The sequence below is a fragment of the Lagopus leucura genome, unplaced genomic scaffold (genome assembly GCF_019238085.1).
Source record: "Lagopus leucura isolate 7727_CA_CO unplaced genomic scaffold, USGS_WTPT01 Super-Scaffold_100018, whole genome shotgun sequence".
Lineage (NCBI taxonomy): Eukaryota > Metazoa > Chordata > Aves > Galliformes > Phasianidae > Lagopus > Lagopus leucura.
Genome location: NW_024962272.1, coordinates 12198983 through 12221403, shown reverse-complemented (window position 1 = coordinate 12221403; position 22421 = coordinate 12198983). Strand labels below are relative to the sequence as shown.

The window sequence follows — 22421 nt, the reverse complement described above, 5'->3', positions numbered from 1 at the left end:
AAAATATTAGCAATGATTAACATGCCAAAACATAGAAACATATTTGTTAAAATAATCATTTTCTGCTAATAAAATATATATTTTTAATTGCTAAGTATTTTAAATACAGGGTTTTGGGTTTTTTTTTTAATCCCATTTATGTATATGTAGGTTTTTGGGTTTTTCTACACCTGAATTTTTAGAAGAAAATCTTCCACTTCTCTATACTTCAGGCTCTTGTACAAACACTGTCTACTCAAATTTTCAAGCTGGCATATTCAGAAGTGATCACACCTAAACAATAATTCTATCGTGATTTACTCAATTGCTTTCCACCACAGCTACCTTTTAAATATCAGGTAAGAATTCACCCTTAAGAAAGAGTAAGAATGAGCAGGTTTGTTCTTTATTATTCATTTCCTGACAAAATCTGCTTCTACAGAATACCAGTCAAGAACACAGAAGATGTTGCTGAATTAGAAGGATACATGAATGTTTTAAATCAAGCCAGAACTACGTGAAAATGTAACTCAATGCTGTCACTTAAGAAGCACAGTGCTAAATTCTTTCCCATCAATTCATCCCCTCTTCTCATTTTTCTACAACTTTCTCTGAAAGAAAAAGCACACCACTTAACTTCAAAATGTTAAACTTTCAACTCTTGGAGGAAATATTAATTTAAATGTTTCTGTTATGTCAGTAGCTTTGTACATTTTCTTTATTTAAACGTTTCTTCAGTTGTTCTAGATGCCTTGCATCAGTATCCTGTAGTATTAAGACAGTGGCTTTAGACTGAAATGGATTAAACTCTATAGTCATCAAACAACAGAGATCTATCAATTGTTTCTGGCATCTTTCTAAACCGTCCTTAAGCTTTGATTGTAAAGCTGGATCTTTTCTCAACATATGCATTTCAGGCACTGAAAATCCTATCAAACTTGTTAGAATATCATCAGCAAAATCTACTTCAAGGTAAGCAGAGCCATCTGAAACTTTAGCTTTTATACCCCAGGACCCATTACTGCTTGTGAGATTTCCAGTGAGAGTTACAATAAAACACTTCACTTTCACAACTGTAACAGTTTCTGGCTTTTTTGCAAGGAGAAGGGAAATGTATGTGAAAGGTGGAGAATTTAAATCGAGATAACGTGCATTTTCTGGTCTGCAAAGAATGGCCTGCTGATCTGCTTCTGGAACAGTTTTTGAGAAAGATACAGGATCCTTGTTCAACTGCCTGCTGTCAGGAGCATGACGGGACTGACAGCTGCTCTCATCCAGGCCTAAATCATTCAGTCTTTCTTCATGAGGAATTTCCGAAAGAACAGTAGCCGAGCTGCAGGCCTGAGATACACTGTTACACTGTAAAAAGCCACTAGTACTAGTTCTATCACCAGTAGATACTGTTCTTCCTGGATTTTTTCGCTGGCTGGTAACTTCTACAGGCTTCTCCCATTCACATCCATCATCTTTTTCAGAAGTTTCACTTAAAGATGAACCACGAGAGCTTCGGTATATATGTGGAATTCTCTCAGTACTTAAATTTACATTTCCATTCCTGGCAACTGATGGCACTTCTTGTAGTTCTCTTTGGATCTCTTCTTCCAGAAGAATGTCATCTTCCAAAGGAAAATCATTTAAAAAGGCATCGTCGTACTCCATAGGAGGTGGAGTTTGTTCATCTGAATGATTTACTGATTCCTGTTGCAAAGCATTTTCATTGTGTGCAGTGAGTGAACCTGAGGCTGTACTAAAATTATTGCTTCTACTGCAGTATCCACTTTCTAAAGATGTTTCATTGTTTAAAATAAAATCATTATTTTCATTAAGACTGGCCAAGAGCTCCTCATCCGAAGGGCCTATAGATTGTCCTAATTCATCCACAGGACCTGGAACAATTTGTTCATGACCAGATTGTCCAACAGAATCAGGGTTCTCAGCTTCTCCAAGTAATCTAGCAAGGACCCTTTCCTGAGAATACTCCTCCAGAAGAGCATCCACCTCACCACCCAAAAGTTTTACATTTTCTGGTTTAAGCAAAAGGACTCCAAGACGATATGCAACATTACCGTGCACGGTGATTTTTGTTCCAGGTGGAAGGCTGCTATGGAGGACAGGCACTGGCTGGTACTCCATGCCCTGGATTTGATGTATCCCATCAGTTAGCTGCAGCATCAGCATTCGGGTAGGCTTTGCTTCCCAGGGCTTTTGGGATGCCTGAGTATTGGCTGTTACTTCTTCATTTACAGTACTTTTCCCTCTTATCTTCTGCAGCTGGGAATATGCTGGTTGGCTAACGTCAAGCAATGAGTCAATCTGCAAGGAGTAAAAGCCAGACAACTCTCCTTTGGGGGCATCTAAGATACCATCAGGCAAAACCGGATATTCCAAATCTCTTAGGTCTGTAAGCAGCCACTGCTCAAATACCTGCCTGTTAATTTGAGCCTGACTTAAGTTGCCACCACCATTTTCTTCCTGAATCCAATTAATACATGCTTCTAGCCATGTCAAAGGAACTTTAATGTGCCATGTAGATGAAAGCCAGGTTTCCACTCTTGCTGTGACATTAGGTGTAGACATTTTCTTTCAAGCTAAAACAAAATCCAGAAAGATATACTTACACTTCTGACAACAGCTGAATTTGTGACATATCTTTCACTCCTACAATTCAGCAATTTTCTCTCATTTAGAAGCCCAGCTATTCTAAGTGTGACAACATAGAAGCATTTTCAACTAGAAACGCTGCCACGGATACTAAAAATAAATATGCAACATTTAGACAAGTAAGCCTCAGCTAGCATCAGCAACCTATGCAGCTTGCTCATGGAGAAACAGTATTCAACACCCAACACTTCTTGGGAAGTCCTTCTTTCCTGATGATTTAATCAGAAGTACGCAACCGCTTCCCCATTGCTGTGTGTGGAAAGACCAGACCAAAACAAATCTCATGACCAGAGCTACACACAAAAATGGATCTCCTATTTATTTTTTTGTTGTTGTTTGTTTTCTTCTTCTGGGTGCCACTGTTAACATTGAATTTACTTCAGGAACTGACCTGAGATAACACTGTCCCATTTCGTGAACAGAAGCAGAAGGCCCCATCCACAACACCGATCTGCTCACTCCTGTGGCACTGGAGTTGAGCTTCGGGCCCGACCACAGGAAATACCTCTGATATCTCGAGCCTCAGGGCAGGGTTTGACGGCCAACGTCACGGCAGTCAGTACCTGACGATCACTGGGGGCTAAAAGGCCGTAGTTTCTGTTTAGCTTAGGGAGTAGTTGTGTGCATCCAAACTGTATAACCGTGCCCGCAACTACTTCACCCCCAGAACACCCAAAATACATAGTACCTGGTTTTGGCCGCTATATCCCACAGCAACATAAACGAACACCCGCCTCAACGCTCCCTAAGGCCCCACCATAGCACCACCAACGTGCGAACGCCTGGACCGGGCTCGAGGGCTCTCAACAGGCGTAGAGAGACTTCCAGGTACCACCGACGCACCCCGCACTTACCGCAGCCCCGCTGGGGGAGTCATCCCGAGCCCGCGCGCCGCGGCAGCCAATCACAGCCGCGATCCGCGCGCCGTTCTAGGCCTCGCGAGAGCCCCGCCCCCTCGGCGCCGGGCAGCAGGCGCCAGGCGGGGTTTTCGTAGGCGCCATTTTCTTTGCGCGCGACGAGGGTGCTGTTGGTCTCCTTCGCCATTTCCCGCTGTCTCCACCGCCGCCGCCGCTCCAGGGGCGGCTTTCCGCCCGGCAGGTAGGCGTACCGCTGGGGTGCGGCGGGATGGCGCGGGACGGCGGACATCGCCCTCCCGAAAAAGGCCGGGCCGGCCTCGCCGTGGCGTACTCGGAGGGCGGAGCGGAGCGCTGAGGGGCAGCGCTCTTCCCCAACGGGGCGGCGGCAGGGCCGCGCGGGGGGGGCGCGGCGGAGCCAATCGCCGGGCGGCGGCGGAGGTGCGCGTCGGCCTTGGGGGCTGCACCCCTTTCTCTGCTGTGTGCGCGGGGGCCGGCGGCGGCTGCAGGTAACGTCGGCCCCCCGGCGAGGTGCAGCGGGGGGGGGTTGGGGGCCCGCCGGGCTAGGGGAGGGGGGCGCGGGGAGGCCGGGCCACATCGGGGGGGGGGCAGCGGGGCTGCGCAGCACCCCTCCGTGACACGGCGAGGAGAAAGGCCCGGGTGGACCGCGGGACTTAGGAGGGTCCCGCGGGGAGCTCGGTGAGGCTGTGCGGAGGAGGAGGAGAGCGGGGCGGCCCCGGCGAGGAGGGGAGGATGCGAAGAGCGGCGTGGGCCCCGCACGAGCGGTGCGCCGAGGCTGGAGGTGCTGCATCGGCTACTTTGGAGGGCGGGAGAGCGGCCGCCGCCTCCTCCTTTCTCCGCCCGCCCTCGGCAACTCCGCGCCCGGGGCGAGTTGTCGGCGGTTATGGCGGCGGGGGGAGGGCGCTGGCGGCCGAGGCCTGCGCCGAGAGGCTGCGCCGGCACGGAGCGGTGTGTCCCGCGCCGCCGCCTGCCTCTTCGCGGAGCCCATCTTGCCGCCTGGCCGTCCCAGACGGCGAGGCGAGAGCCGCCGGCCGCCTTCTTTGTGTTCCCCGGGGCGGGAGGGGGGAGATCTCCGTGCGGCCGCATGGTGGAGGTTCCTCCGCCGTCGGCTCCGCCTAGCAGCGGGCAGGCGCCATTGCAGCCGCCGCCATTTCTGCTGCGCGCCGACGCCGCCGGTAGCTGCGGCTCGGGCTGCGGGTTACGTAACGGCGGCTGCCCGGGAAGCGGGCGGCGAGGGGAGAGCGGAACAGAACCGTGTCTGCCTTTCCCTGTGCTGTTCTCGGGGCTGCGGCCGCTCGTGGACGCTTTGTCCTCCTGGTGCTTGTAAGAATGTTGTGTTCGTCACATTAATGCCACTGGCTCGGTTTACAGAGCAGGCACTGTAACGCAGAGCACATTAAGTACACGTGACAGGGGAGATTTGCTGTGGGTGATCAGTAAAGGAGGCCGGGGGAGATCAAGCCCTGAACCAAGATATTATATTTCATTCCCTTCCCTGCGGTGCTGAAATTCTTGGGATGGTCGGAAGTGGAATAACCGGTGTTCAGATGGGCTGATTGAACCTTGTAAAAATCTCTTTCACCGCGTGGTAGCGTTTTGGCAGTGTCTGGTTGAGACTCATTAGTTCGTGCAAGGCAAAGGCCAACCTCTGATGAGAAGGCGCTGCTCCACGGCTGCCACCTGTCCCTTACAGTGCAGTTGTAACAAGTTAACAACTGGCTGGGTCTACCTTTAACAAGTTGCGCTCTCCTCCCTTCTTTCCTTTGTGGAAACCAGACTCTCAGACATTTGCTGGAAATTGAACAATAAGTTACCAGGGAGACGAGTGGATTGTGTGGTGGTGCTATCTGTAGAAATTATGTTTTGGAAGAAATTAAGTTACGAAATTATTCCTGTCTGGCCTTGTGAGTATTTCCAGATGGATTTAACAAAAGTAGGCATGTTAAAATGCCTGCTAGTTAGTTGACGCAAGACTTATAAAAAATAATGTTGACAGTTACCAGAAATTTCCTGGTTTTTATTTGAAATTATTCAGAATTAAACACTAGGAGCAGAGGAATTGTATTCTTCTAAGTATCTGAAAATCACAGTTAATAACAGTAACTACTTAATATTACCAAATGCTTGGAAACTATGATGCTTAAGACTATAATTGTTTATTTGTAAGGTTACAGATTTGTTTAATATCACCTGTTAGTGGTGTCTTTGGCCTTCATATGTTTTCTCATTTATAAAGAGCTTTACAGCAAAAACTTGGGTCAGACCTCTTTTTTGTTCTGTCTGTAGTGAGAATCGTAGCAGGAAGCAAGTCACAACTCATCTGTGCTGTTTTCATAGGTTTTTGGAGGTGATAGGCTGTTGGATTTTGAGCCCGCCCAGAATACTTGAGGTTTTTCTCCACAAGGATATATAACAGCGGTAAGTCTCAGAAGCAGGCATTCATCTTTTCTTTTTCTCTTAAATATAATGCACAATTCGCTTTCTTATGAAGTAGGTATTCTAACTCTTATTCTTCAACAGGTTTTATCTGCCAGCCTAAGAAAAAAAGGTGATGGAGACTGAACAACAGGAGGAGACCTTTACCAACACAGAGACAAATGGTAAATTTTTTTCAAGGACTATTTTTTTTTCTGAATCAGCCTTTTATAATTTCATTGTTCCTAAACATCTTGTAATGCTTTAATTGTATAAAATAAGCATTTACCAGCTCCCATCTTGCATTCTGCATTAAATCTTCCAATTTCTGTGCTCTGTCTGACTGACTTTTGAAGCATGAAAGCATAATGTTTCTTTGAATGCGTTAGGGATTGCCTAAATGGCTGCAACTACATAAAAATAACAGTAATGTCTCCTAACAGTATTTTTGCATTGCAGGAAGTTAGGGAGGTAGTGCTGAGTTGATTCATGCTAGTTTTTCCAAACAGCATTTGAAATGCTGCTTTCCTGTTATTTCACCATTATTTCACTGTTGGACAAGCTGCCTTTGAACTTCTTGGTTGGAAGGTTTTCACAGTTGTAAATTGTAAGAGGAAATACCGGGTAGGTGATGCTGTATTGTTTGAAACAGCATGTTGCTAATGTGTCACCAAACAAGCGTGTAATACTGACATTTAAGTCATGATTCTAGGGTTTTTAAATGGGATCTCAATAACTGATGCAGACTGGTAGTGTAAAAGCCTGTTGACTTGCTATGAACCTGAGATTGGACATCAATAATTAGTGTTGGGCTGATAAGCAGTAATGTGTGAGGAGGAGGGTAAACTTGGAATTTGCTTCATTTTGTTTTGACTTAGAAAGTTAAATAAATGTTTGTATTTCCCCCCTATGGACCTTTCTACAGGCAAACGTCCTGCAGAAGACATGGAGGAAGAACAGGCCTTCAAGAGATCTCGGAATACAGATGAGATGGTTGAATTACGTATCCTGCTTCAAAGCAAAGTATGCTATCTTTTTATTATTGCTCTGTTGTTGCTTATAGTGTTGCTCAAGACAGCTTGGACAAAGTGTAATTTGGGACATAGGTTTAGAAAGAACATGCTTTATTTAATATAAAGTAAGTAGAAATATTTCTCAGTCTGCATGGATAGCAGTAGGACTATTGTGATGGAGTTTTCTTCAGTAACTCAAAGGGTAAGTTCTTGAGAATCTGCTGATTTCTTTAAAGAAGACAAATTCTGAAGAAAAAAGCAATAGAAATGAACAGCTGTTTTCTTGTGTTTGAGTGGATTGTCATTTTGGAGCAGAGAAGGGGGAAAGGGGTATGTGACTGTGCATTAGTCTTCAGAAAGGAAGCAGTTCAAAGAATAGTCAGCCAGTGATTATTAATTGTGTGGTGGCTGAGATGAGAGCTTATTGGGATTATACTAACTTTCACTGTCAAATTTCCTAAATCTGTTCAAATGCACCAACAGGAAAAAATGTGGGAATAACGCTTTAGGGATTGCAATAGCTTCATGCACTAGTGTAAATTGTTCCTGTAAACTTGCTATATGTGAATTTCCTCTACTGCTTACAGTTGTTAAAGATAATTTATGTTGTCTGAAACATCTCAGTCTTTTGTGCTGGCATGGGGAAATATCTGAGCTCCGTGCAGCATTTCTGCCCAGTAATCAAGTTACGTGGAAATGTTTGTGTGCTGTTAGCCTCAGGTATGATCTGCATGTAGTCTTTGAAATAACCTGGTAAAAAAATAAAAGAAAAAAGCAGAATGTAATTTTGCATTTACTCTTCTTTGATCTCTGCTAACTTACTTCTGATGCTTCTTTAGAAATGTTTAGAAAGTTAGTGATTGTTAACGTTGTCTTTGCTTTTTGCCAAATGCACCCCTCTGAAAAGTCAGTTGACTTAAATAGATGTAAACTAAAGGAAACCCTTACAATTATCAAGAATTGTTTGGAGAGCAAGAGTGAAATCTGTGAACATTAAAACAACAACAAAAAAAAGGTTAAATTAGGGAAATTGCTGATGTTCATGGAATCCTCTTTTTCAAACTTGTAATTTTAACTGTGAGATAGTTCTAACATAGGCCGAATTGTCTAGACTTAAATTTTGAATTGAAGTTGTATGTTGAAGTTGTATTTTGAATATTAGTTGTAAAACTAAATACTCCTCCCTTAGAATTCTTAATTAGAGTTGTTGGTATTTTTCCTATGGAAAATCCTTATTAGTTTGTTTCCATTTGATCCAAACCTTTCAGAAGCAAACCCGACTACACTCCTGCTCCTTCAACCCCTCCCAGCAGGATAGTATGGAAGTAGATACATAGTTCTTATTCTGAACCTCGGAATTGTTGGCAAAATGTGACTTCTGAAAACTCTTTTTTAGAACGCTGGAGCAGTGATTGGAAAAGGTGGCAAAAATATTAAGGCACTTCGTACAGACGTGAGTATACACGAGTTTAAACTAATTTAACACCAATTCTTTCAGAGCACTACATCGAAAGCTTGGTTGCATTCATATTTAGAAATGGGAGCAATTCAACTCTAGACACCAGTAGTCTAGCTACCAGCTATTTGTAGGTTGTTAGAGTAGGGATCTTAGTAATTAAAACCCAGCTTGACCCATGACAGAAGAGGTTTATATTAAAACCTCTTTTCCTTTGAGTAGAATTCCACTAAATTACACACTTCAAGTGAGTTAACATCCTAACAAGAAATACTGATAAAACTTAAAACCCTTAATTGTACCATTTCCCATGTGTGTGAATCAATTATAGCACTGCTGAAACCATTGCAGGTGGCTGGCATAACCTGGTGATAGAGGAGTTGTTTAACTTCCTTCAAAAAAAGAAACCAAGAATAAACACACACAACAAAACATGAAAATTGTCTGTCCATTCCTTAACAGCTTGCACATGAAACACAAAAACATTAATGTTAGGTTTACTTGGTTACAGTATGGGCATAGAGCAGTAGAGAAACACGATTGTATTACTTGGAAACATTTTTCAACAGTCATGACTTACATGCTTACTCATATTTTATAGTGGGTTGACTCTTATGATTAAACACGTGTTCAGCATTAATGTTATGTATTTATAAAACTTGGCAACGCTTCTTAAATTCTGTTTGTTTACACTCCTGTACTTAACATCAACTACAATTTCAACAATTTTTTGAAGCAAAACTCTGTACAACACAGTATTTGGCAATGTCTCAGTAGAAATCTGTTCCACCTAAGGTCATAAATACAGCAAGTAGCTTTAAGCTGAAATGGTCAGGAATCATACATATGCTCTCTTTGGCAGCTAGTGGTTTTCTCGTTTTTCTTTTTTTTTTTTTTCCTTTTTTGGTTTTTTTTTTGTTTTGGTTTGGCTTTTTTTTTAATAATTAGTAGATCACCTAAGTCCAGATAATTTAGACTGGTCTGGAAAGCTAACATTCCCTATTTGCCCAAGGTCTTCGTAGTATCAGTCTTGACAGGTTTTGTGTCTACCCTCATGAGCCAGCCTGCTACTGAAACATCGTATGTTAAAAGTTAGTTCAGTCAGCTAGTGACTCATTTTTAAGGTCCACACTGATAAGCCACAGTCATTGTAGCAATCCGTTATTGTGTTAGCCTTCAGAACAACGTAAGCTTGTTTCATTAATTGAGAGTAATGAGTATAGTTTGTATTAAATTAAAATTTATTGCTTTTCCCCCTTTTCCCTCTCCTTGTTTTTTTGGCCATATATCTCCGTTGCCCATGTACTGGATCGTCTTGCCCCTGCGTTGCCCACCATGACGTTGGCCCATCCGCCCCTGAACGCCCATGTGAAAACCCTGGTTGGCTATGCCCAAAAATGTGCTCGTTGCCAAACGGGTACCATACTTGACAACTTCCGATTGAATACCCATGCCCAATGCCAACATCCACGAACGCCAATGACCAATGCAGTACAATGCCAGTGTTTCAGTCCCAGACAGCAGTGGCCCCGAGCGGTATGTCCCAACAGTTTATGCCTCACTGCCTGATTAGAAAGAGAGAAATGTATTTTATTACCTGCCTTTATATAATTAAATAGTATCCCCTTATAGACGGTGTATTGTTTTTTTTCAAGTTTTCTGTCTTATTTTCCCCATTAAGTCTTTTTGTCACTGAACTTTTACGTGAGTTGCCCACCCGAACAATCCACTAATTTTATTTCAATGGAAGGAGCACAGCTTCAAGTGTTGCATATTCGCTGCATTGTAAATCAAATTGTTTCAAAGTAGTCTCTCGCTCTGTCTTTGTGGCCCACCTTGCTCCCTCAACATTGCCTGTTCATAATTATTTCTGATGAAATGCTAACTCTGGTTCACTTTCCTTCACTTCTCATTTGTATTGTCCTTTTTTGTCTTGCATTTGTATTTGTTTTCTTGCAGAGCCCATTAGTAATCTAATTTCTAACTGGTATCATAATCTTACTCCAGATACAGTGTTCACCACTTGCATATCCCCACTTATACTACGAGAAGGTGTGCCAGTTTTACCAATGTAACAGCGAGGGTATCCTAAATTAGTGGTGGCGGGGAACATGAATATTCACTTCTGCTTTCAGTTCTGCGTCAATTTCTTGCCCACTTAATCTGAGCCCTTCCAAAAGCCCATTCTCTCTTTCTATCTCTCTCTGTCTCTCTGCAAGACCTACCTAATCTTAAATTTATCATGCATATGTATTGGTTATAAACAAAGATGCATGTGTTCTGAATTCAGAAAACAGGTTTACTTTATTTGGGGAATATTGACTAAGTTCTTCAGTACAGTAAATCTTGTTAGAATTTTAAGTATCATTATGAATAAAAAATTTACTTCTGCTTCTTCTTTTACCTTCTCCATATTGTCTGGCACTGTGGGTTCTGACAGCATCTTGAGTATAAGTGCAGATATAGAGACAATTGGAGAAATCTTGAAGAAGATTATCCCTACTTTAGAAGAGGTAAGTTTCTTAACATTTTTGTTCTTTATACCCACAAGGTTTGCTTTTAAAGTGAGATAATTCTAGATGATTTGCTGCTTTTTAATACATTAAATTAAAAGGCTTTTGTTTTGTATTTTCTAAAGAAGCAGCACAACTGTCAAACTACGTGTTGGTATATATATATTTTTTTTTGATAGGTGATAGAAAGAGTGGTCTCTAAATACTAAATGAATATTTGGAGCAGCTTTCCCCTTCCTCCTGCTTCCAGAACACTTGTCTCCTAACTTTCTTTAGTTTCTAGTTAGAAGCACTTGTATTCTCATTTGTACCCTGCCTTGGTTTTGTAAGCTTGTTGCACTGTTTGCTATCTTCTGAAATTGTTACAGAAAGTTTTGCAATGTCACAATAGAAGTAAAGAAGATGATCTTGACAGCAGTTGATGTTGAGGCAAGATGCTATCATATGAAAGGAAATAAAGAGTTACAATTCTGCAGTTGATTAAATCATGCTATTATCTTTGGAGGAAAAAAATAGTCTCTTATTTCCTTCTTTAACATATATTTCTGACAGTATCAACACTACAAAGGCAGCGACTTTGACTGCGAGTTAAGACTTCTTATTCACCAGAGTTTGGCAGGAGGAATTATTGGTGTCAAGGGTGCTAAAATCAAAGAACTCAGAGAGGTACTGTTTCCTTTTCTTCCAAGACTTGGCTTTTGTTCTGTGTGTTTTGTGTTCATAAAGTGCAAATGTGGGTATCCTCTGTTGGATAGTTCCTTGTTACGACAGTGTGTGTGATTTCTGTACCCTGAGATGAATTTTTATTGGAAACATTCAGGAGTAAAGAGATGATTAATAATAGAGGCTCATACTTCTCTTCAAGCTTTTAAGCAGTGTTTCTGGTAGGGTAGCGTTTATAAAGGACGCTTCTAAATTTGAAAAGTTCATCACTCCTGGAAGGATCTACTGTATTGGCTTAGATTCCTTGGGGTGAGTGGCTTGACATGCAGAATGATTTAAGGCGAATTCATTTCCACACAATCATGAAGATCATGCAGTAGATGTTTGAATACCTATCTAAAACTTCAAGACTGTTGTTTTCCTTCAGTGCAGGAATGAAGGTTTTGTTCAAAACAGCTAATGGTTTCTGTGAACTTAAAAGACCTTTGTTCTCTGTCCTTTCTTGGTATTGTGTGAGAGGCAATTTCAGATCAGTTCATGTATAAGCTGACAATCTTCTATGTATGTTGACAAAGACAAGGTGGCTAGGCATGTAATCCTAGCAGCATTGGTGTCTTGTATCCAAAGCATGTTTTCCTGACAAGTGAAAGTTAATAAAACCTGTAAGCTTGCAATGGATGTGTGATCCTTATGTTAGTATTTAGTTTAACAGTAGTATACATTAGCCATAAATAACAAAGGGAAAATAATGAACTATTTTTCCTCTTAATAGAGAAATATATAGTTACAGAGCTTTAAAATATACATTTCTAAAATAAAATTTATTGTGAGAACTCAAAAGTAAGAAGGTACTTAAAATAATTGGAAATTCAGTTGCCTTTGGAATTGTTTATTTAAAAGCACTTCAGTGGGCATTTTAACCATTTTATTGTCAAGGAATTTATAAAGTTTATATTTCAGAGTCTTGTTATTTTCTTTTCAATAGAACACTCAAACCACCATTAAGCTCTTCCAAGAGTGTTGTCCTCATTCAACTGACAGAGTGGTGCTTATTGGTGGAAAACCTGATAGAGTTGTTGAATGTATCAAGATTATTTTGGATCTTATCTCTGAGGTAATGTTTATTACATTTGATTTTATTCTTCTTTTGGCATTCCTGAACAATAGGAATCATTTGGTTGGAACATTACATCTTTCAGTTTCTGTTGAATTCAGTACTTCCTACTTTTCCAGTAGCAAAGGGCTGGAATGTGAAGTTTTGAAGTAGTTGTTGTTTTCCAGAATTGGGATGCACTTAAGCAATTTCTATACTAGTGGGACATTATTCATGCTTCACTTAACCTTAATGCAAAAAGTGAAAATCAATGCAACTGATAAGTAATAGCAGTTCCTCTATTATCAAGTTTACAGGAAACTCATCACCTCTTCCTTTCTTACAAGCATTGTGAAATCAAAAATAAGATAAATGCTTCTATACATGTAATATATTTAAATATGCTAATTATAATGGTGCTAACTTCTTGTTTCTTTATTTTAGTCTCCAATAAAAGGACGGGCTCAGCCTTACGATCCCAACTTCTATGATGAAACATACGACTATGGTGGCTTTACTATGTTTGATGATAGAAGGGGACGCCCAGTGGGTTTTCCTATGCGTGGGAGAGGAGGTTTTGATCGAATGCCTCCTGGCCGTGGTGGTCGACCTATGCCTCCATCAAGAAGAGATTATGACGACATGAGCCCTCGTAGAGGACCTCCACCACCTCCACCAGGTCGTGGTGGCAGAGGCGGCAGCAGAGCTCGTAATCTTCCCCTTCCTCCTCCTCCACCTCCTCGTGGCGGGTGAGTTGTTGCATAAATACACTGTATAAAAGTCAAGTTGTATTGAATTTTGTTCAGGTTCCCCAGTGTTTGCTTCACACTTCCATGCTCATAGTGAAGACTGTGTATATATTCCTCTGAAGCACTTTGAGATGTATTGGAATTTATTTTTTGTATTGTAGCATGGAGGCTGCTAGAACGGTGGCCATTGTAGAGTTCTTTTTGTCATTCACTACCTTGCTAAAGTAGTTACATTTCATGAATGTGAAAATGTGAATGAGAATGTAGGAAACTGGCTTATGATGTGATTTACGAGATGTTTTTTCATTTCAGAGATCTGATGTCTTATGACAGAAGAGGCAGACCAGGAGACCGTTACGATGGAATGGTAGGAGTTTAAGGTTCACATTCTCATATTTTATAAGCACAGTTCAGCACATGACTGTCTGAAGGTACTGTTGTTAAACACAAGCACTTATATAGTCTTTTCTCTACAAAAGCAGTCCCTCTTTCAAAGGAGTGTTTAGAAAATAAGGATTATGTAGGACAATAACCTTAACCTCCCCTGTTGCCTGCTTCTGCCATCAGTGTCACAGCAAGTTCTACTGTGCTTTATCATGCACTGACTTTCTTTTAGACTTTTGTTTTAGGGAAAATCACAGAAACAGGAGATGCTAGGCTTTTCAAATAAAGAAAACGTGTCAAAACAATTACCTTATTTTATTCATGGACATCTTAACACACGTGTTAAAAAGGCAACTAAAGATCAGTAGTAATTTATATTTTTACTGAACTTTATTGTATTAAATTAAGTACTTTTAACCATATTAGTGCTAATAACTGCTTGGGAGGAAAGGGAAAGGAGAGTGGAATCAATAGTTTACGGAAACTTTTAAAACTATCCTGATGTGTAACTTCTCCAGCAATCATCTGTAGTTGTAATAGATTCCTCTACTTGTAATAGGAAGAAAAATCATAGCTGTCTGTGGTAACATTTTTTTTTCCTTTAGCTTTGTTGGGTACCTTTCTTAAAATGACAGATGAGATTTTTTTTCAGGTTTTTAAAAAATATTCTTAAAATTAATGAATGAAGAAGAAATAAAGAGGAAATATCAATAAATGGGTTTTACACATCTCTACCTTCTGGGAATAAGAGTTACTGGAAGTATATATTACAAGGATGCTGGATACTCACTAGAAGTGTTGAAATTAAAGTCTTGCATGTAACAGATACTAAGAAGTGTTGCCTACACTACTTAATATCCTAATAAACTGGAAGAATCAAGAAATATACCAAACTAATTATTTAATGTATTCATAGGTTGTCAAAGCTGAGTTTTTGTGTTTTCATATTTACAGTTTGTGAAGCTGATCACAAATGTGGCAGCTTGCCCTTTCTTGTGTATCTGGTTCAGCAGTCTTGCTTAGCTTTATTCCCAAGTGGTAATGTCTTCTAGCTTTGTTCCCTTCCAGCTAGAATAGAAAAATTGTGTGGATTCCTGTATGGTCTGCTAATCTGAAAGTTGACCTTTACTTTCTTGACTTGAACGTCCATAAGAAAGTGTAATCACATGTGTTCATTTTCATAGACCAAAATCACTGCTTTATGTATTATGTAGATAAAACAAAAAGGCAACAGTAGATGCTTTTCTCAGGCAGACATCTCCAAAATCTTAGAGATAAAACGTCCTGTTTTGCCAGTTTTATTTTCCAGTAAAGGAGTAAATTTGTAGTAGTAAAAAGACCACTGAGGCTGAATGTTGAACCATTCATTTTTGGGATGCTGAGAGAAGACATTGACGGCCTTGTAAATTTTGAGATGAAAGAATTTTCATTTTAAAATAATGTTAATTTTCTTTGCCTGGCTTACAGTTGTAATTGTGTGCTGCTTTTTGCAAGGGTTCATTTGACATACTTTCTCTGTTCTGAAAGTTTTTTCTGAAACACAGATCTATATTGTTTCTCCTAAACAACTATACATTGCAGGCTGTAACTACTCCAGATCAAATGCCTGTGGACCATGAGAACTATTCAGACAATTGGAAAAAAAATTGAATATGTTTTTTCTTTGTTTTTAACACCTCAATTCCCGTGGCTCTTTCAAATACATAAATGCACACGAAACTATCAGCAGTGGTTGTGGATGAACCCCCTAGGCAGGGAAGCACCACACAGCCACTCGCTCATTTCCATTCTGCTGTGGATAGGTAGAAAATTGGGAGGGTGAAAATGTGAACTTGTGGATCAAGATAAAGATAGTTCAGTAGGTAAGGCAAAACCTGCACACAGCAAAAGCAAACTAAGGAATTCATTCACTGCTTCCTAATGGCTGGCAGATACTCAGCCATTTCCAGGAAAGCAGAATTCCAACACACCTAATGATTTCTTGGGAAGACAAACCTGTAGGAGGACATTGGGAAATGCTCCTTTCCTTCCATCCGCTCCCAGCTTTTGTTGCTGAGCGCAGTATTGTATAGTGTGGAATATCCTTCCATTTGGTCGGTTTGGTTTTGCTGCATTTCAACTACTTGTGCACCTGCAGCCTGCTCATTGGAGGAGCAGTGTGAAAATCACAGAAGACCTTGACTCTGTAAGCACTGCTCATTAGTAACTAAAAAATACAGAGTTATCAGGTTGTTCTTATCAAAAATCTAAAGCATAAACTTAAGGCATAGTATCGTACAAGCTACTGTGAAGAAAATTAGCTCCATCTCAGCTCAAACTGGTAGAAAAATGGATAATGAGCCACTTTATTTGCTCTACTTTCTCTCCTCCCCCTTTTAGCTTAAAAATAATTTTTACAGTAGTAAACATTATAAATTGAGGTTTATAGAGAATTAAAATGAAATACATCTCTTAAATGGGGTGCATCTTCAGAAACTTTCACGGCATGTATTTCCATAATTTGCTCCTTTGTATGATTCCTAGTTCTTTTTTTTTTTAAACTTAGGCATGTATATATATGTATCTTCCTGTATAGACACAGCAGTAAAAGTTAATACAATTCTGATTGCAAATATCAAATGTCTTAAACATTAATAATACAAACCATGTAAAAATCAGTAAAGGAAGAATATCAGACATCTCTTCAATTTACCTACGTAGGGAAAAAACGAAAATTTATAGGATGGATGAAAGTTAAAATAATTTTAACAGATTTTGACATTGACAAGGACTGCATGCATCTTCTGTAAAAAGTGAATACATTATTATTCGTATGGCACTTACACTGCCTTGCCCAGACAGTGTTTCATCTGATTTCCATTCTGGTACCGGTAGTTGTTAGCACCAGTAAGTCTACAGACCAGAGGATTTGGTTATGTGTCTTAAGACATGCAGCTAGGGTTTTAGAAGCTGTTTTTAAATTATGAGGTGAACTTTCTATCTGTATGCTGCTTATCTTCTGTGTCTTGTGTCATTCTAACTCTGCAAAGGTCTATGCCTTAATAGTAGTTCAGAAACTATATTTTTGTAATCTCCTGTTAATCTTTTTTCAGTCTTTTCTATATAATTCTGAAAGTTCTATATATTGTGTGTTGTAAAAACATAATTAAATTTCTAATGTAGATAGGAAGCAGTATATTGCTAAAATATTGGTTATATTAGGTAAATAGAAATTAATTAGTAGAACATAAGAAGCAGTGTCCTTGATCTGCTCCTGGCATCAAGGTGATCTCTGATAGTTTAGCATTAATAAACATTTTTTAAAAACATACAGGATAAATGTTATTTTTATATCAGAATAACACTTTTTCATGTATGAATTTAGTACTTTAAGAAGAGGTTTAAAAAAGAGGAAAAAAAAAAAAAAAAAATCTGTTCGTGCTTTGCTGCTAGTTGTTTGTCTGCTTACGTTAGAGGAAAATACGTTACACTGCAGTAGAGGTGAGAGTGAGCAGTTCCATTATGCTGAAAGTAGAAGGTAACAAGTCTTGTAATTTCTCTAAGCCTCATACTTTTTTTGTCTCTGTTGTATAGAGGTAGTTCAGAAAAGAATTTCTTGGTACCAGCTTATATTGGATTTGGTTACAACTAACCTTTAAGTCTCTTAAGACATGGACTTATACCTGTCTTTCCTTTTTTCCTCTTATGTTTTGTCTGGAAGATGATGCAGTGTCATGTAGATGCCTGTGATGACATGCAGCCACCAGAGCTGGTGAGTGTCCCTAGTCTTTTTTTTCCAAGAACTTTCATTGAATTGGTTAAGTGATAAAGGTTTTTTTTGTGCTTGAATACAGTCAGTAGCAGTTTTCATCTGTTGAAAATAGTAAATCTTCTGATTCAGAACTTTCTGGCAGCTTGTCCTAACAGTGTGTCATATACATGTTCTGTTGACAGAAATACGAAGCTATGTAGCATTACAGTCAGAAGACAGGATTTTTTTCTATTCCACTGTATCTTTTATAAGCTGTTTTGGTATTTTAAACAGTAATGTTTAATCCATAACTGATGCATTATAATTGCTAATACTTAGGATATGTATTTTGTATTGATTCTGTTATGTTGCTTTCTCCTATATCAAATAGGAGATATTAAAAGTTGCCTCTTATTGTTTGTGTATGTGAGCATATTCAGTTTGAACAACAGGTTTTAGGAAGGAAAGTTCTGACAGGATTCATCAAGTATTTGTACTAGAAATTGTCAAAAGTGACAGCAGACATTAAATATCAGTTCTCAGCTCACACAAACACTGCAGTTGTATTACTTAACTGCAGTCAAATTCATTTGCTGTCCCGTAGTCTTGGGAGGAGTAGCAGAAATGATAAAGGATTGTTCTTTATAGCAGTTTTGCCTAAAAAAGGGTAAACAACAGCAGAGATGTGTTTGTAAATCTGCAGCATGCTACTCTGATTGCTCTCTCAATTAAGCCTGAAGCGGTGACCCAGAGGTCCCTGCCAACCTCAGCCATTTTGTGATAAGCTGAAGAATTTGGTACAAATAGCTTTAATTTTAATGTTCCAAGAAAGTAGAAGATAAATATTTTTTTTGAGAAAAGTTGTTGCATTACAACTTTCTCAGTCTGGCAGTTGTGATGGGTCGACCTTAGCTGGCTGCTAGGCTTTGTCTCAGCTGTGCTCTCACTTTCCTTCCTCAACAAGACAAAGGCAGAAACTAAGATTAAAAAGCTCATGAGATGAGGTAAAGACAAGGAGACAAATTATCAAGTGCTGTTACCCAGTTTGGGGAAAATTCTTGTTGCTTGTTGCCTTGAAACTGCAAGAATGGTGAGATTTCCCTCTGAAATCATCTTTCCAGGCTTAACTTCAGTCCTTCATTCTTGACTCTTTCACCTCCTTCTCGGCCAAAACAGTGCAGGGAGGATGGGCTTTGGTGGGTGGTAGCCAGTTCTTCAACAGTTCCTCTCTGTCACTCCTTCCTCCTCTCACTTCTCCTTGCTCCATAATATGGGACCTCAACTGGTTTACCATCTTTCCCTAACTACAGCAGAGCAGGTCCTTTGCACAGGCTGCAGTTCTTCATGAGCTGCTTCAGAATGGGACTTCCCAATCATCTGGGAACAGTCTGCTCCAGTATGGGTCCTCTACTGGACTCATGTTCCTACCAGAAAAATGTGTTTCTGTCTGAACTTCTGACATGGGCAGTAGTTCCTGCCAGAGGGAACTCCGGTGCAGGCTCTCTGTGGCCTGCAGTTTCCTTCAGGGCATGTCTGCCAGCTGTGACATGATGTCTCCACAATCTGCAGTTTGGGTATTGGCTCTCACGTGATCCTCCATAGACTGTAGTGAAGTAAATGATGACCTCCTTCACAGACTGCAGAGAAACCTGCTCTGGTGGTCTGGAGCACTTCCTGCCCATACTACCATACTGTAGTCCTCCTGTCCTTGGTGTCTGCAGTAATCTCTCTTGCATCTTTCCTTTGTTATTCCTCTTTCTCACAGATGGTACATGGCATTTATTTATTTACCTACTTCCCTTTCTTAAATATGGTATCACAGAAGTGCCATGGAATCTGCTGGTAGATTCAGCTCTCGCCAGCAGTGGGTTGTGGGTGTTTTGGAGCCAGCTGGAACTGGCTGTATCTGTGCACAGAAGCAGTTCTGGTTTCTTCTCACAGAAGCCATTTCAGCATCTGCACTCCAAAAATTAAATTCTAGAGAAATGCTTTTATAGGGAAAGAATAAAATGAGGTTTTGTGCATTTAAACGGCACTACATGAAATTAAACACTTGGATATCAAGTACTAGTCTGAATCCTAAAATATGCCAGCAGTGCTTATTGCAGTGGTTTGGATTTGATATATGGTGTTTTAGCAGGACAGAAGTAACTCATGTCATGTTTTAAGAAAGGCTGTCTTGTTTTAAGAATGAAAGGACCATAGCATAATTGAGAGGCAAGTTACAGAGGTATATTTAAAGTTGTGTTTTAAGATATAGATGAATGGAGTAGGAGGGCTGACAGTCACTGGCAAACTTTTGGTGACCAAAATGAGGCTTTTTTCTCTCCTGAGCTATACTGATAGTATTAATGAAACTGTTCTCAAATCTCTTGATTTGAAAGTTTGTAGTAGGTAAGCATTGAGCTGTCCATCAGCAGATAAATTAGAAAGATTGCTTGGTAAACTGCTATGTCTGGATTGTTAATGTCATTTTCTGTCTCACCTCCTTGAAGTTTTTGACAAGGTGGGACAAGAGGTTAATAAGATTTGCACCTCTTGTTTCATTTTGCCATTAGAGGTTTACTGGGGAAAGATGACTGTTATATTTTAGCACTTTTAAATTGCTAGTAACATGGGGGGTTGAGATTTATGTATAAAATAGCAGAGTTAGCAGTGTGTTACTTAAATTGTAAATGTGTTAATGAAGCGTGTAAGTAATGAACAGTATCTTTCTCTTTCTGTTACAGTTTGAGGGTGGCTCTGGATATGGTAAGTTTTTTTACAGAACCTTGATACATAACTAATTATGAAGTTTCAAAGGGCTTGGTACATACATTTAAATCAGACTATTCCTATGCAGGGGGACGTGGTTCATATGGAGATCTTGGAGGACCTATCATCACAACACAAGTAACGATTCCCAAAGATGTAAGTAAAGTGATCTTGCTTTTAATTTGTTTAGTTAAGATAAAGTCACAGAGATGCTCAGAGCAATGTTAGTAGTTAATATCAAATAATAAAAAATGGTCCACGCAGCTTCTTTTTAAAATGCCAGTTCTCCAGTTTTATCCTAGATGCATGTCTGTACCTGGTATTGTGGGGGGGTTGTTTTGTGACTGTAAAGAAGGAAGCTTAAAATTAAACTCATGCATAAACACTGACAGGCATTTTCTAATAGTTTTTATGTCAAGATTTTACATCAGTAAATGAATGCTTTGCTTTCTCCCTTAGCTGGCAGGATCTATTATTGGAAAGGGAGGCCAGAGAATCAAACAAATACGGCATGAGTCTGGAGCTTCAATCAAAATTGATGAACCACTAGAAGGCTCAGAAGATCGGATTATAACTATTACGGGAACACAGGACCAGATACAAAATGCACAATATTTACTGCAGAACAGGCAAGTTGAAGTCTAATGTTGTTCTCACTGTCAGTTTTAAATTGATTTTTTTTTTCCTGGTGCATTCTTAAGTTTCTTCTTTGTAATAGAGGTTCTTGGAAGGCAGGTTTTAAGTAACTGTTCGAAACTAACTTCTCCAGCAGTAGTTCTGCCTTGACTCTCCTCTGTTTTCCATTCTAACTAAAATGAAGACACCCTCAAAACTAATTTGCTGGAAGACACCTTAACCAAGCAGTCCTCTGATTTCTCTGGTGAAAACTGCTGCAAAACAAACAAAAAAACCCAAACAAACTACTTGTAATAAATTACATAGAGCCTGTAGAAAATGTAGAAGATTCAGTGGATGTTGGTCTAGTTCTGTGTGGAAGACTAGTGATTTTGTTGTTTTTAGATAATTAAATTGACAACAAATCGCAGTCTGCCATATGGCACAGATCATGCCTCTACAGGACAAGTTGAAATCAGGACAATTTGGTGCTGTTAAGCAGCATTTCACACCTTGCTAGTGTCACCTTGTCATTTCTGCCAAATGCAAATAACAGCTTCAGATATAATTTGCTAAGTTTCGCTTTATTAACATGTTAGCTATCATAGTAGATTTTAATGTTTAACTTAACTGTTCGGCTCCAGATCACTAATGCATAAGTGTGCCTAAAATATTCATATATATGTGTGTACATATATATAATTACTAGCAGTTAATCTTTTGTAACTATTTTTTACTGTGTTACAAGTTCTTGAAACGTAATCTGTTCTAAGAATGTCATTGTTAATGTTGATGCAAGATGTATGGTCAATCATTCTAATACATGCTTTTTTCTTTTTCTTTTATAGTGTGAAGCAGTATGCAGATGTTGAAGGATTCTAATGCAAGATTATTTTTTCTTTTTTATAGTGTGAAGCAGTATTCTGGAAAGTTTTTCTAAGACTAGTGAAGAACTGAAGGAGTCCTGCAACCTTTTTTTTTTATCTGCTTCTGTTTAAAAAGCCAACATTCCTCTGCTTCATAGGTGTTCTGCATTTGAGGTGTAGTGGAATCTTTGCTGTCCACCAGATGTAATGTTTTAGTTCCTTACAAATATTTTGGGGGAGGGAAAGGGCGCGTGAGACTAACATTGAAATTTTGAAACAGCAGAGAGAGTGAATATCATTTTTTGTTCACTGTTGGTGGTAAATTGTAACGTTTCTTTGTAACTGTTGTGAACACCCTGCTTTCATGTACACTGTACCTTTTGAAGGGGGAGAATACTGGTAGTCCACGTGTCCTTGGCATCCTTTGAGAGCAGTGTGCAGAATGTAATGCTCTTTTGTAAGAAACATTTTTGATTTTTCAATAAATTTAGTGAACCTATTCTTGGTGGTCATCTCTCTTTAGATATAAATAAGGTAATATCTAAAATCAATACACCCTTTTATTTCCCCCCACAAGAAAATGCATAAGTGAAATTTGCTGTTAAGCTTGCTTTATGCTTCTTTGATATAGATGGAGCTATGTGGGATTTTTTTA

General features: G+C 39.7%; 2 protein-coding genes across 8 annotated transcripts; one reads left to right on the top strand and one right to left on the bottom strand.

The window, feature by feature from the left end:
* Nucleotides 1–363: 363 nt before the first annotated feature.
* RMI1 (RecQ mediated genome instability 1) lies at nt 364–3571 on the bottom strand. Of its 3 annotated transcripts, XM_042877345.1 has the most exons (3): nt 3329–3466; nt 3032–3220; nt 364–2567 (listed from the first exon to the last, which is right to left on the bottom strand). In XM_042877345.1, exon 3 carries the CDS (start codon nt 2554–2556, stop codon nt 676–678), a length of 1881 nt encoding a protein of 626 aa, XP_042733279.1. In that variant the 5' UTR covers nt 2557–2567; nt 3032–3220; nt 3329–3466; the 3' UTR covers nt 364–675. The 3 variants fall into 3 exon arrangements, with proteins under 3 accessions (XP_042733279.1, XP_042733277.1, XP_042733278.1); XM_042877343.1 differs by lacking the exons at nt 3032–3220; nt 3329–3466 and adding an exon at nt 3495–3571; XM_042877344.1 differs by lacking the exon at nt 3032–3220.
* A 51-nt stretch (nt 3572–3622) lies between these two features.
* Nucleotides 3623–22265, top strand: HNRNPK (heterogeneous nuclear ribonucleoprotein K). Of its 5 annotated transcripts, none has more exons than XM_042877349.1 (16): nt 3623–3738; nt 5853–5933; nt 6036–6115; nt 6844–6953; nt 8340–8396; nt 9892–9935; nt 10840–10912; nt 11465–11578; nt 12561–12689; nt 13113–13417; nt 13730–13784; nt 17502–17552; nt 20261–20282; nt 20359–20441; nt 20745–20914; nt 21810–22265. In XM_042877349.1, exons 3-16 carry the CDS (start codon nt 6067–6069, stop codon nt 21838–21840), a joined length of 1293 nt encoding a protein of 430 aa, XP_042733283.1. In that variant the 5' UTR covers nt 3623–3738; nt 5853–5933; nt 6036–6066; the 3' UTR covers nt 21841–22265. The 5 variants fall into 5 exon arrangements, with proteins under 5 accessions (XP_042733283.1, XP_042733285.1, XP_042733281.1 ...); XM_042877351.1 differs by having other exon boundaries at nt 3624–3738; nt 6856–6953; XM_042877347.1 differs by having other exon boundaries at nt 3624–3738; nt 21749–22265.
* Nucleotides 22266–22421: the final 156 nt, after the last annotated feature.

Bases quoted from the DNA above. Each gene is read 5' to 3' on its own strand.
- RMI1 (XM_042877343.1), bottom strand. From the start codon at position 2,556: ATGTCTACACCTAATGTCACAGCAAGAGTGGAAACCTGGCTTTCATCT.
- HNRNPK (XM_042877347.1), top strand. From the start codon at position 6,067: ATGGAGACTGAACAACAGGAGGAGACCTTTACCAACACAGAGACAAAT. The intron at 11,579-12,560 runs GTACTGTTTCCT...TCTTTTCAATAG, and splicing joins AAATCAAAGAACTCAGAGAG to AACACTCAAACCACCATTAA. The intron at 20,283-20,358 runs GTAAGTTTTTTT...CATTTAAATCAG, and splicing joins TGAGGGTGGCTCTGGATATG to ACTATTCCTATGCAGGGGGA.